Here is a 13,307-nt window from a genome sequence, read left to right as displayed (position 1 = left end):
AATCATTGAATCATTTATTTTGTTTTCTATTCATTTCTTGATAAGCAAACTTAACCTAGAAGAATTTTATATAGGGGAATATACTATCACTCTCTTACACTTGGCCTATATTTACTAAAACTCCCCTGCCTTTTACCTTTTTACTGATACTCCTTTACTTTTTTATTTTTACATCTCTTTCTCCCTTCATCTTTTTAAATACTCAGATTACCCTTCATTTTCACTTGTTCCTATTACACTTTTTTCTAATTGATTGGTTTGGTTCAAAACATAGTTTGAACCAAACCACTAATATGTGTTGTCTCATCCAATCATCAAGGATATTGTAAATTCAAAAAAGAATAATTTTGTATCTGATCAATATCTATATCGATATCATATCTTTCAATCGGGTACCACACGTTTTTTATTTTTTTTTTAATCCTTAGATTGGCTAAGACAGATACCAATCTAATACCCATAAAAAATAGTTGTTAAATTTGTGATGATGGATAAGATAAAATAAAAATAATAATAAACAAACAATATCTCTGATGATTTGATGAGAAGAAATAAAAAAAAAATAATAATAAATAAATAAATAATATCTTTAAGGACACATCAACTATGTCAATATCATTGATGATTGGATGAAACAAAACTTGTAAACAGTTTGGTTCAAACCATATTTTAAACTAATCAATTTGAAAAAGTATAATAGGTTACAAGTGAAAAGGAAGGATAATCTGGGTATTTAAAAAGAACAAGAGAGAAAGAGATGTGAAAATAAAAAATCAAGAGAGTATCAGTAAAAAAATAAAATATAAGAAAGTTTTAATAAATATAGTCCTAAGTGTTATAAGTGCATGGGAGTGATATTAAATTTCCCTTTTATATAAAAATCTCTAAAATCGTTCCTTTTTTTTTCCTGCCTGGGTCCATAACTCCATATCTCGTTCGGCAAATTTGATTGATCCGTTCCTATTGGAAATCCGAATCCGTGTTGCCGGATCCTGTTCGTTCCGGGTTTTCAAACTTTGATTAGCATCGATCAACGAAGGCGAGAAACGAAGGGGAGTGTGGCTCGTGGAGCTGAACTGCTGAAGTGCAAATTGCTTCCAGATTTGGACTAAATCTCCGATTCAGTTACAACTTGGAGTCTGAACTGATAGATGCGCAGAAGGGGAACGGAAGAAGAGAGGGCAAGGGTTGCTTGATCAATTTAATGGCAATTGCGACAAATCTAACTCCGGTGGCACAACTGATGACCCAACCCACTTAGAACAAGAAGAGCAGCAGAGCAATTTTTCTTCTCGCGACAACGAGAGCAGTTGTGGTCTCTGGAAATGGATGATCCAAATCTGGAGTTGCAGGAGGCGGGTTGGGAGGAATTGAGGAAGGAGGCCAGAAAAATCGAAGGGGATCTCGATGTCAAGTTATCTTCCTATGCGAAACTGGGCACGAGGTTCAATCAAGGAAGTAGGTTCTCTCTCTTCTCCCTTTTGTTGGTTATTGTTCTTACTCCTGTGACAAATTCTTAGATTTTCAGAACCCAATTCCAATTTCCATACCTAAAAATGGGACTGCGTTTTCTTTTTCCCTTCTGATAATATTTTAGTTCACCTATAGAGTACAGAAGATTAAGAAACTATGGATCAAAAGTGGGGTAGATCAAGTTTTGGGTGCCTGTTGTGAGCTCATTTTCTCTTTAGAAAGATAGTCTCTTAGGAAACACCCTTAGATGCATCTTTCGGTGTGACGAATTGTCACCCAATAGAGCTTGCATGGAGACAGATGCAGTAGTCAGTTAATTGAGTGAATTATCCTCACCATGTGAAACTGGATCGGTGGTGCGTATTTCTCATTGTGCTTGAAGCTTTCAATAGCCATCTCTCCTGCCTAACAGTTAATAGATTGTGTATGAAGTATAAGCTTAGAAGTTGGTTGCGTTTTCAGCAATGCAAAGTCTTCTCTTTGCCCTTTGTGTAGTAATTTTTGGGATGTGTATCTATGGCGGTTGAATTTGTTTACCAGTGGCAATGTAGCACAATGGAAGCCATAATTTATGGGTTAAAGGGCTGCAAGTTTAAGGTTCAATTGCTTAAAGTGGTTGGTTGGTTTCTTCCATTCTAATGATTATGTTAGTGTTTCAGGTTATGCGGATACTGGGTCACCAACTCTTGGGTCCAGCAGATCGTTTAAATCTATGGATATGGAGATTCAATCGTTGCTTGAGAAGTTAGTGGATGCCAATGATGCCATGAGTCGTTGTGCTGCATCTACCACACCCACCACATCGGTTACGCAGAAGCTAGCAAGGCACAGAGACATACTTCATGAGTTTACACAGGTTTTATTTTTTGGTTATTTTTTGTCATTGTGGCTAGTGACCTAGTTTATTTCCTGTCTCGCTTATATTATCAGCTAGGAATTTGTCTTATGCACTCATTCTATAGTTTCATTTACCCCTATTCTTCCCCACCTTTCTCCATGTATTATGCCATGGCTTTTTTTCCTGTCAAAACTCCATATATGGCCAGACATCTTCTCCTAATTGCTTAGATTGCCCAAAACAATCCCTCTTCAAACTTTAGTTTTCCACTTTCTGTTGAGTGGAGAACATATATAAGAAACCGATGACTGTAGTTTTGAAATTCATCATAGCATTTTTGTTGGCATTTTTGTAACACAGGTGAATGAGAAACTACTTTAGGCATATCGACTGTAATTTGCCCTGATTGAGTGCTTGTACATTGCCGAAGTATGCTGTAAGTGAAGGAAAGGGACCAGAAACTGTCACCCTTCCTGAATCCAAAGCTAAGTCCTCTGATTCAACAATAGAGGAGTGACCTCAACATTTTATGAACATCAAGATGCCTATGGTCATATTTGTCAAGGCGTTGCCTAGGTGACTGCTTTGGCATCTAGGCATCTTGACAACTAGTGTCGCCTTGGTTTCCTAGGCGGGCATTTTGGTTACCTTGCATACAAGCCCCTCCAACGCCTTGGGTCGCCTAGACGCCGTGACAACTATGCCTATGGCATAAATCTGCTGTGGGCCGATTACTTGTTTCCCCATTCATGACCTTATAGCTAAACAATTCTACTCCAAACCCTCTTCTATACACAACCAGGTCATAGATTAGAGTCGTAGGCCCTTGACATTGGCATGCATCAGGCTCAAGGAAAGGCACTTCCTAGGTATCAAACCATGGTTCGTGATAAAACTTTCTAATAGGGTTGCAATTTTCTCGGGAAGTGAGAAGAGACAAGAAAAAAAGGCAGAAAGCCTCTCATGCTCACAAATTTTCAGTTCTGCATTGGTTATATAAGTAGGTTTGGTGAAACAGGTCATGGATGCTTACTTTAGATGCTTCCTACTTCAGGTGACTCAGATGCATGGTTCAACTACCAATGCTAACCAGGGTCTTAATCAAGATAAAGTTCAAAATATTTTCCTTCCACAACTAAGGTCACTGAAAACGTGAGAAAAAATGAATCTTTTGTCTAGGATTTATAGGGAGAAAGAATAGGAAAAAAAAAGATAAGTGAAAAAAGAAGAGAAAGTGTCCTGATGCATCATAAGGACAAGTGGACCAGCATTGAATGATAACATATGGGGAAAAGGGTGAGATCAAATCTTCCTTGTATTTTGATGAGAAAATGGTTGATAGACCTTCAACTATCCAAACCTTAGGAATCTAGGAAGTTGACTAATGTAATGTGGTTGCTTGGGCAATATGGGGAGAGACGTGTCATAGGTGGTTTTCCCATGTCATGAAGCAATCATGGAAGTTAGCATCATTTCTTTGAGCAAGAAAGCTTCTCCAACAGCGTCTAAACTAAGGTTTTAGCTGTTGATCCCTTAATCTTGAGAGGACAATGGAAAGAGCTTAAATAGTCCCTATGGGAGGGAAAAGAGATGAGAGCGATTTGCTTAGGAGGAAGACAGAAGAAGAGAAGAAAATAGGCATGGGATATTAATCCCATATGTACTGCACAACAACACCAAACTCTTAAAAAAATCCGTTCTTTATTCAAATCATCTCTAATCAATGGGGGTGTATTATATTTATAACGACCTTCTAAAATTCCTAAATTGATTCATAAAAGGTCCCTTAATCATACTTACACATCCAATAAAGTAACTTAACTCAAAACGGAACTCGATCTAGCTATTAAATATTCTAATCTAACTCAAACATTTAACTTAATTACTAATCCTATGTATTTACTTTATCACCACTTTATAGACTTATAAATTAGGCCCATTACAATGAAACCTAAGATAATAAGAGGCCTAACCTATAATATAATGACCCAAAGGTCAATTTCAACCCATTGGACTGCCACTGATGCCTTTATGGGTCTCCCAACCTTGGACATAGTCCTCCATACAGGATTAATGTTTAATGCAACTGTATCAATCCCGCTCAGTTAGAAAAAAAAACTCATCCTCTAGTTTTGTAGAATGGTGGGAGGATTATCGACACACTATCATAAACCACTCTCCTTGCCCCGAAACCAATTATTAGATTTTTGTTTTGGTGGGAAAAAAAATCTTGTTCTTCTATCAATTGTTCTATGACCGAGATCAATTTATTGAATGAAGATCCCATTCGATCAGATGTGATCATCAATTGGTTCTTAAACTCTTTAAATTTCTATTGAGTTTTTTCAATATTCGCTTCAACTGTTCGTAGGTTCTCTTGCACAGGTTGAAGTTGATGGCAGATAGCAAACATGAGGGTAGGATCCATAGTTAATGACCAGGTTTGTCTATGATACCTGTTAATGTAGTCTGAAAATCTAAATTATGGATCTCAGATGCAAGCACACCCAACGAACAAAATCTGCGATCATATCTAAGATAAAGGAGCAACAACATTGTTAAGGAGGAAATTAGATTGATGGAAGGGAAGTGAAAAGAGATGACAGGGATTTTCTTGGGAGGAAGAAGAGAACATAAGAGAAGAGAAGAGAAGAAATAAGGTTTGGGATACCAATCCCATATGTACTGCTCAATGGCACAAAAGCACTTAAAAAAATTCATATTCTTTATTCAAGTAATCTCTAATAGGTAGGGGTGTATTACATATATAAAGACCTTCAAAAATTCTTAAATTGGCTCATGAAAGGACTCTTAATCACACTCACATTCAATAAAGTAAATAAACTCTATCCAGCTATTAAGTTTGCTCATATAATTCGATCATCTAAGTTAACTACTAATTCCGTGTACTAAATTTATCTCCATTTTATGGGCTTATAAGCCCCCCAAGGTTGGACATAGGCCTCCATACGGGTTTAATGTCTAATGCAACTGCATCACCTATCTTGTCCTTTTAAGTGATAAGCAACCTAGTTGACTGAAAGCAAGTGAAGTAGCCAAGTAGGCATCACCCAACTTCACAATAGTGATTTGAAAATTGGGACTCCCTGTTTGAGTCATTATAGGTGGAATAAATGTTGAACATCAGAATGATGACTAAGGCATCTTACCTTTAATCCACAGCTATACTCGACTTCAGATGATTATGTTGTAGGCTTGCATGTCAAATACCACTACAACCAGCTGCACTATGTGGCAGCCAATTCACTATTCATTGCTCTAAATTTCCACTAAATATAACAGAACAATAACCCCAATCATTGCATCACTGTTTACAGTATTTACTGACACAAAACACTACTCATTCTATCAGACTAACACCGACCATCGAGTTTTTTTTTATTTTTTTTTATTTTTTTTTAAGATTATCTCCATAGAAAGCTATTGACTGAAGGAGTTTTAGGTTTAGTCTGAAATGTAATTTATATAAGATTGTAAGTGGCTACGGCCATGCCAATGAATTTGATGAATAGAAATTGGCTTTTACCTTTTGGTTCTATGAGATTCAGGGCTCTCTCTGCTGTGGTGATTTAGTGGTAAGCTTAGTGGTGATTCCAGTCTGAGGATCAGGTGGTGATTCCTAATTCATCCCTCCTTTCTTCTTCTTATCTTCTTCTCAATTGATCAAGTACAGAAATTCTTCTTTGTTCATGTGCACACTTTTCTATTCAATTATGATCTCTGATTGGTTGATAATGTTCTGTTAAGTTAGCCTTCTGAAATATGTTTTAATTTTCTTGCAGAACAGTTTTAGAATTGATATTTCAAGGTCAATTTCAGGTCTCCTACCTGATGTCACACTCTTCTAAAATTCAAATTCTAGTTCTATTTTTGATTTCTATCTTCAGAATCTCGTTCTGCTGCTACTACTAAGTTCTGATTTACTTTCTTGTTTCAAGCTTTTTACTTTCTATCGATTTCTGAGTGTCCTAGTTCTATTATACTTTCTATTTTTCCTGCATTTCTGAGTTGATATTCTGGATTCTAACTTCTGATGCTTGTTTAGGTTTTAGTTACTGATATTCTATCTTAATCCATCCAATAGTTCTTTTCTGCTTAAATCTGAAATTCTGATATTGATTTGCTGGCTCTGGACTTCTGTACACGTGTCCTACCTTTAGGAGGATTATTTGATATCTTTTAATCTAACCATTGATTTACTGATATCAGTTTTCTCTTGAATTTGGATTGTTAAAACCTAGAGCAGGGATGTATTGTTACACTTTTCCAGTCAGGTAGTTATTTGTAATTCTTCACAACTACTGTCCTTAGTTGCCATTAGGTTATTGTCTTGATTTATAATTATGCAAATTTTGTATTATAAGTAAACATGCTACCCTAATGGTTAGACTAATATAGTCTGGACGGCCTTTTCTTCTTCTTCTTCTTCCTTTCTTTTACGTTGCACTTATCATTTCCTGTTCCTACTTTGTCACATGGATTATTTCCTTGTCTACAATTCTGTTTATTTACCAGTTTTTTAAGCCCTATTCAATTAGTTAACTTAGGATCACAGTAATTACACAGTATGAAGTGGAATTACTAGAGATTACAGCTGTTGAGTTGGTTTGATTGGTGTGATTTCTAAATTTCCAGTCTCAAGAGCTAAAACCACACCACAAAGATGCAAGAGAAATCCTTCTCTCTAAGCCGAAAATCCCTAATATTTGCAAGAAATTATCATGAATACCGAAGCACCTTTTTCCCTTTTCGGAAACACAGATAAAGAATTGAGAGAACGAAGAATATGAAGCATATGGAAGAGGAGAAGGAGAAGTGCAAAAGAAAGAGAGAACAGAGATATAAGAAAGAATTTATCAGAGAGAGGGAGGAGAAAATGGTGGAAAAGAGAGGCTTGGATTACATGAAGCCACCTACAATAACTCAACCATGATCATCAGTCTCTCCCAACCCTTCAACAAATCCATTCCACTTCAAACATAATTTTTATCATTGATATCGAAAAATGGAATGGCCTTCTGTTGTGTTCCTTCCACAGAAACACACAACCAGTGCATTTGCCATTTGATTAATGGATTCTTTTCTTTTATAATCATTGAATTTTCTCATAAAATTAGGAGCTTTGAATGGCATACTTTACAGAGACATTTTGGGACCACTCTGGAATGACTTCATCAACTCCTTGGCCTACTAGATGACTAGACCAAACTTGGATCCTTTCTCTGCTCTAGACTCACTTATTTTGGTGAATTACAAGTATTTGTTTTTGGAGGAGGATGACATTAAGAGGGAATGTGAGATAGGCATCCCCTCTTGACCTGAATTCTATACTACATCATGTAATTATGGAACCCATGGGTAATGACAGCGTATAGATTACAGACCCAAGAGCATATGGCTTACTTTACAATCTAACTTTTCTTTATATTATATCATGTATAAGATCAACCTCTTCAACTTATTATTTATTCCATGTTATTAAAGGATGTGATAAAGGTTCTAGGATCCCCCTTTCTACCCAGTATTAAATACTAAGTCATGTGAGTATTATGAGATTAAACCATGTAATAACAGCATATGGTTTATAAGCCCAAATACAATAAACTGAAATACCTCAATAATGGAAGCATCTTCTTACATATTCTTAACCCAAAGCATGAACCCGGCTGAGCCACTGGACCTCAACGAAGAGAAGAGAAAGAGAGGGGGTGGGGGTGGATGAAAGCCAAGGATTTGGTTCATCATTTCCCCACCTGGTCTGAAGTTCAGATTTGGGTAGGAATTTTCTCAGACTTCAGTTCCAGCTCTAACCTACCCTTTTCCAGATGCTTACTGTTGCCTCCAGTTTGACACCCTCAATGCTAATACCAGTTAGTATTACTCATATATTTCTTTGAATGCTTTATATAGAAATTTTATGCTTAATGAGTTGATTATGGCCACCCTCAGTCTCTTTGAACAGAACATATGTTTCTGCAGGAATTTAAACGAATCAAGGGAAACATAAACTCCATGAGGGAGCATGCTGAGCTTCTTATGTCTGTTCGTGATGATATCAGTGAACACAAGGTGAATCAAAATATGTTTATGATTTATGAGAATTTGAATTTATTCAAATCTATATGAAAATCCATTGTTGGTTTTATAGTCTTATTTTGCTTCTTTGATTTAGGTTTCTGGAAGTATGTCACCTAGAATGCAACTACTACGTGAGAGAGCTTCAATACATGGAAATATATCTCATGTAAGACTCAAAAGCATTTTTATATTCTTGCCTTTTGTATCCTGACTCAAAAGCATTTTCATATCTGTATCCTGATATGCTGTTGAGGACATATGCTTCTTTAGCCATTGTCCTGACAGATTTTCCATTTTGCGTGCTTCCCTCTGTTATACTGGTTAAATGTCAATAGCCAAGACTTTAATGTGACTGGTGTAAATGATATGAAAAATGAATCATCATTCATAATTTTCTCGGTTGCAATTTAGTTGAAACAACAACACATCTTAGCCTTATCCCAACTAAATGAGGTCGGCTACATGGATCTGAGTGATTTAAAAAAAAAAAAAAAAAGGGTTACGGACATCCCACTTATGAATAGTCGGCAACCCGGATCTTAGCCTTCCAGGCAGCTCTGTTAGATACCATACTTGGGTGAAGACTTAACTTTTCCATGTCTCTTCTTTCTACCTCCTCAGTGGTCATTTTTGGCCTACCCCTAGTCCTTTTCGCTCCATCCATCTGCATCTGGTCACTCTTCCGTATTGGTGCATCCAAAGGCCTCCTTTGGACATGTCCATACCATCGTAACCGACATTCTCTGAGCTTATCCTGAATTGGAGCAATTCCCAAATCGGTTCTAACCTTGTCATTTCTCACTCTATCTCTCAGGGTTTTGCCATACATCCATCTCAACATCCTCATCTTAGCCACACTCAAGCTAATCTATGTTACGCTTCTTGACTGCCCAATATTTTGCACCATATATCATAGCTGGTCTTATGACTATCCTATGGAATTTTCCCTTAAGCTTTAGAGGGATTCGTCGATCACATCACACTCCAGACGCCCCTCTCCAATTAATTTAATTGAAAATTAATTTTATCTGAAACATCTTTAAGATGCTGTGTTTGTGGACTGTGGTTGAATTGTATTGATGTAAGTTTGAATGGCCTCATTAAGCTCCCTTCCAGAAGACTTCTGAATGCTTTTTAGAGTGCACCTTGTTTCGCCTTTCAGGCCATTCTGTATTTAGAAACAATATGTTACTGATCTGTATATCATATATATGGTGTATGAATAAGTACTTTAGTCATGATAAGTTGGTGAAGTACATCGGAAAACAGAAACTTGTACACTCACGAAGTCACCTTCCAAATATACTAGAGAATATATGCCAAAATATATGTTATTTCTTTTGAAACACTTAATTCTGTTGCTGAAATTTTCAGCCTTTTTGGTGTACAGCCAAACTGTTCTCTAGAGATTCTTGGATCTGTTTTAGGACCCATTAGTGGTAGTGTGGATTTATCAGATGTTGTTACATGGAAGGGGCAGATGACAATTTTTGGAAATTTGCGAATGTGACCGACTCTATCAGGCAGTTTACTAGATGAATGACCCTTTCCCTTCCCCTCCCTTCCACTACTACACTATTCTAACATTTATAAGAAGAGAAGAACAAAAAGGCAGATGGCCGTAACAAGCAAGGACAGGACAGAACAAATCTGAAAAGAATTCAAGCCTAGATGATATATAATGAAGAAAGGAGGAGACTAGTTTTAACAGAATAAGTTCGAAGATCTGATTCACCATACAGATTGGCCCTGTACATGCTCTTGAAGACTGATGTGTACCTCATCCTTCAGTTTCTAGTTTGATTGTTTGGTGTTCAAGTCTTCTGCTGAAAGTCAAAGCCTTTGGATGTTGGTCAGATAACTTCATGGTATGCTTCAAAGGATAGAAAAGTTCGAGGAAAATGTAGAATATATTGATCAGTTTAATGCATTGCAATGGGCCTTGTAGACTTGGTCTCATTTTCTTCAGCTGGCTGGTCCTTGATGGATTTTCGTAGATATAGTGAACGATCAGCTTGGACTTTCCCTCAATTTAGTAGGATTGGTGGATCATTTTGAGGAGTCCCCTTCTCATTATTTGTAGTATTGAGGAAGAAAAAATGGTAAGACTTCTCATCATGACCAGTATCCTTCACCCTTGGACCATTGATTGCATCAACATTTTGTTTTTTCATGGGGTCTCAACACATTTATAATTTACTTTTGCCCAACTGGTTGGAAGTCTGGTTATCACACATGGCAGTATGTCCGGCTTTGGTAACTCATTGGGAGACTCAACTTCTACTGGTGTGGCAGGTATCTTTAGGTGTATCAAATGATTAATTATATGCATCTTTGTGAACCTACTGTTTCAGGAGATTCCAATGGAGCTGAGGGTCCTAAATAAGGAGGTTGCTTAGAGTTTTGCTTAGCTATCAATGGGTTTCCTTATCCTTCTTTTTAGCCAGTGGCAGTGAGTGGTTGGATAAGAACAAAACAAAGCCACGGTTTTTTAGAAAATTTTGGGTCAGAAAATGTGTAAATAGTGTTGTAGACAGTAGGGCTTCTAATGCATGGAAATGGCGTTGCAGTTGTGTCTACATCATTGAGAAATTTCAGAATTTTCATCTTGATTTACACTTTCTGTTTATGAATATTAGTCACACCTTTGATGTACCTGGGGCTATGGTTCCATGGAATTAGGTTTTGTGGACCTAAGTCTGATGTAGGATGAATGCAAAATCCAATCAACAATGATAATTAGCCCAAATAAAATCCCTTGAAGAATCAAATATTGGATGTTGCAAGAAAATTGGAAGTTGAGGTCTAGGGTTTCAAGAGAGATTCAAGAAAATACTAAAACTCAGAATCAAGTGGAAGTTGAAGTATAATAGTTCCAACATTTTTTAGTAATAATTGAGCATCGTAAAGAGGAAATCAAATGGGATCAGATTTCAATGATTCTTTAGCCATTTTAGAATCTGACCAGTAGTTCAGGTATATTAGCTCTAGCTGCAAGTTAATATACTATTAGTAACTTCAAAAATTAAGACATCCCATCTCAGGCAATGTAAACAGAGCAAGAACTTGAAGCAAAAAGGCATTAAAAAGGGACATTTCAACCATGCATTTGAAGCCAGCTACAAGAACTGAATAACCTAGTCTTTGATCATCTGAGTCGAGAAATCCAAAATTTGCGAAGACTACAAAAACTCTAATGCAACGAGGGTGTCAATTTATTTATTCTTTCATAAATTTATTAAGCTCTTTATACATCATTTATCCTACTGGTTTCTTTTTTCGGTCAAGGACTTGGATTTGTGGCTTAATCTCTCCAGCCCTAATTTGAACTCCTCCTTGCCTATTGATCCGCATTGTGGATGGGTACCCAAGATATTCATGAGTTATACTAGCATTCTCCATTCTCAGCAAAATGGCATTTATAGAGAGTATTGTTTCTTCTTACGGTTCAACTTAGTTGCAATTTTTCTATTTAGATTGATGATGTAATCAATCAAGCACAAACTACAAAGGCAGTTTTGAGCTCCCAGCGGTCTTTGCTTGGTGATGTTCAAGGGAAAGTCAAGCTGCTGAGTGACAAGTTTCCGGTTATCCGTGGTCTTCTTGGTATTGTATCTGTTATCTTCATCCATGCATTCTGTTTGTTGTATTTCCATTAGTAAGAGTTCATCACTCATGGCACTTAACATTGCAGGTGCCATCAGGAGGAAGCGATCTAAAGATACTCTTATCTTATCTGGAGTCATCGCTGCTTGCACACTATTCATGATTATATACTGGCTTTCAAAATAGACATAAGAAATCATGATCCAGGAAAAGAGCAGATGAGAACATCTGCAATGAAATAGAGAAAACACAGATCATTGATGTTGTTTGTTTGAAACAAGATGAATAGATGAAACTCATGGTTTCAGTATATTTGAACTCTTGAGTTGACTTGGCCGATGAGAGATAATAATTTTTAGTTTTTTTTCTTCTTCTTTTGATAGGTACGTCCCAAGGAGAGTTGAACTCATGACCTTTTTATTGTGAGGAGTTGGTCTTTTCCATACGAGCTCCTCTTCTGGGGTTATTTTGAGTATTTCATTTACTCTGTTCACATCTATACACAATTTTAGGCTTTGTTCTTGTTCCGTAGCCTAATCGTTTGTCATTACAGAGGCCACTGGTTTGATCACTGAACCCATCCCGAGTAAGCAACCTCTAGGGTGGGGGGCACTTAGCGGAGGCGAAGATGGGTTCGCAAATGCGCTTCCGCTACTATTGTTCTCATAGCCTAAAGTCTGCTCTTGTGCTCACCCCGCTGATATAATCACGTTCCACTCGCTTACTTGCACAAATCCTGCATGGTCGGCAGTGACTTAAATGGATAAAATGTTTTTTTTTTTTTAATAAACAATAAACGAACCAATCAGAAGATTCCCAACTGATAATAAAAGCATGAGAAAAATATCTCCAAAGAGGGGGGAAAGGGGAGAAAAAAAAAGGGAAGATAAATGAGACATTATTGTCACCTTGAAGAAGACCGGCGTTGATGTCAATTTTGCAAACTTTGTTATTGTCTTTGCCTATCCGTCATACCCAAACTGACATGGTCCACACCTGTAATCGGGATGCCTCGTGTAGCTCACAGTCACTCAATCTGATTTGGTTCTACCTCTCCTAATGCTCCAACGTAATCAGAGAGATCACTACCACTCGCAATATCAGAAAGAGACATGTTTCATTCCAAACTTACATGTGTTCACAATCTGAATTGTTTGTGACCTTTATTATCCATTTATACATTTTATATGAGTTCCAACGGTAGCTCCACCTATTTCAACATTCTCTGCAAGTTTTATACAGATTCTGGTCAATCATTTGTCCCCACATTATAATTATAACCCTTTTTTTT

At 37.0% G+C, this 13,307-nt stretch overlaps 1 protein-coding gene across 1 annotated transcript; it reads left to right on the top strand.

The window, feature by feature from the left end:
- The first annotated feature begins 961 nt into the window (after positions 1-961).
- On the top strand, positions 962-12,513 carry LOC122082423 (Golgi SNAP receptor complex member 1-2). The gene is made up of 6 exons (XM_042649975.1): positions 962-1,458; positions 2,133-2,329; positions 8,312-8,401; positions 8,505-8,576; positions 11,887-12,016; positions 12,105-12,513. The coding sequence occupies exons 1-6, from the start codon at positions 1,326-1,328 to the stop codon at positions 12,200-12,202; spliced, it is 720 nt and encodes a 239-aa protein (XP_042505909.1). The 5' UTR covers positions 962-1,325; the 3' UTR covers positions 12,203-12,513.
- The last annotated feature ends 794 nt before the right edge of the window (positions 12,514-13,307 follow it).

Source organism: Macadamia integrifolia, chromosome 6 (genome assembly GCF_013358625.1).
Source record: "Macadamia integrifolia cultivar HAES 741 chromosome 6, SCU_Mint_v3, whole genome shotgun sequence".
Taxonomy (NCBI): Eukaryota; Viridiplantae; Streptophyta; class Magnoliopsida; order Proteales; family Proteaceae; genus Macadamia; species Macadamia integrifolia.
This window is presented reverse-complemented; position numbering and strand designations above follow the sequence as displayed.

What these genes read in the sequence shown, in the direction of transcription:
- LOC122082423 (XM_042649975.1), top strand. Translation starts at nt 1,326, where the DNA reads ATGGATGATCCAAATCTGGAGTTGCAGGAGGCGGGTTGGGAGGAATTG. An exon ending in ATGATATCAGTGAACACAAG is followed by an intron (nt 8,402 to 8,504) that starts GTGAATCAAAAT and finishes TCTTTGATTTAG; the next exon opens with GTTTCTGGAAGTATGTCACC. An exon ending in GGTTATCCGTGGTCTTCTTG is followed by an intron (nt 12,017 to 12,104) that starts GTATTGTATCTG and finishes TTAACATTGCAG; the next exon opens with GTGCCATCAGGAGGAAGCGA.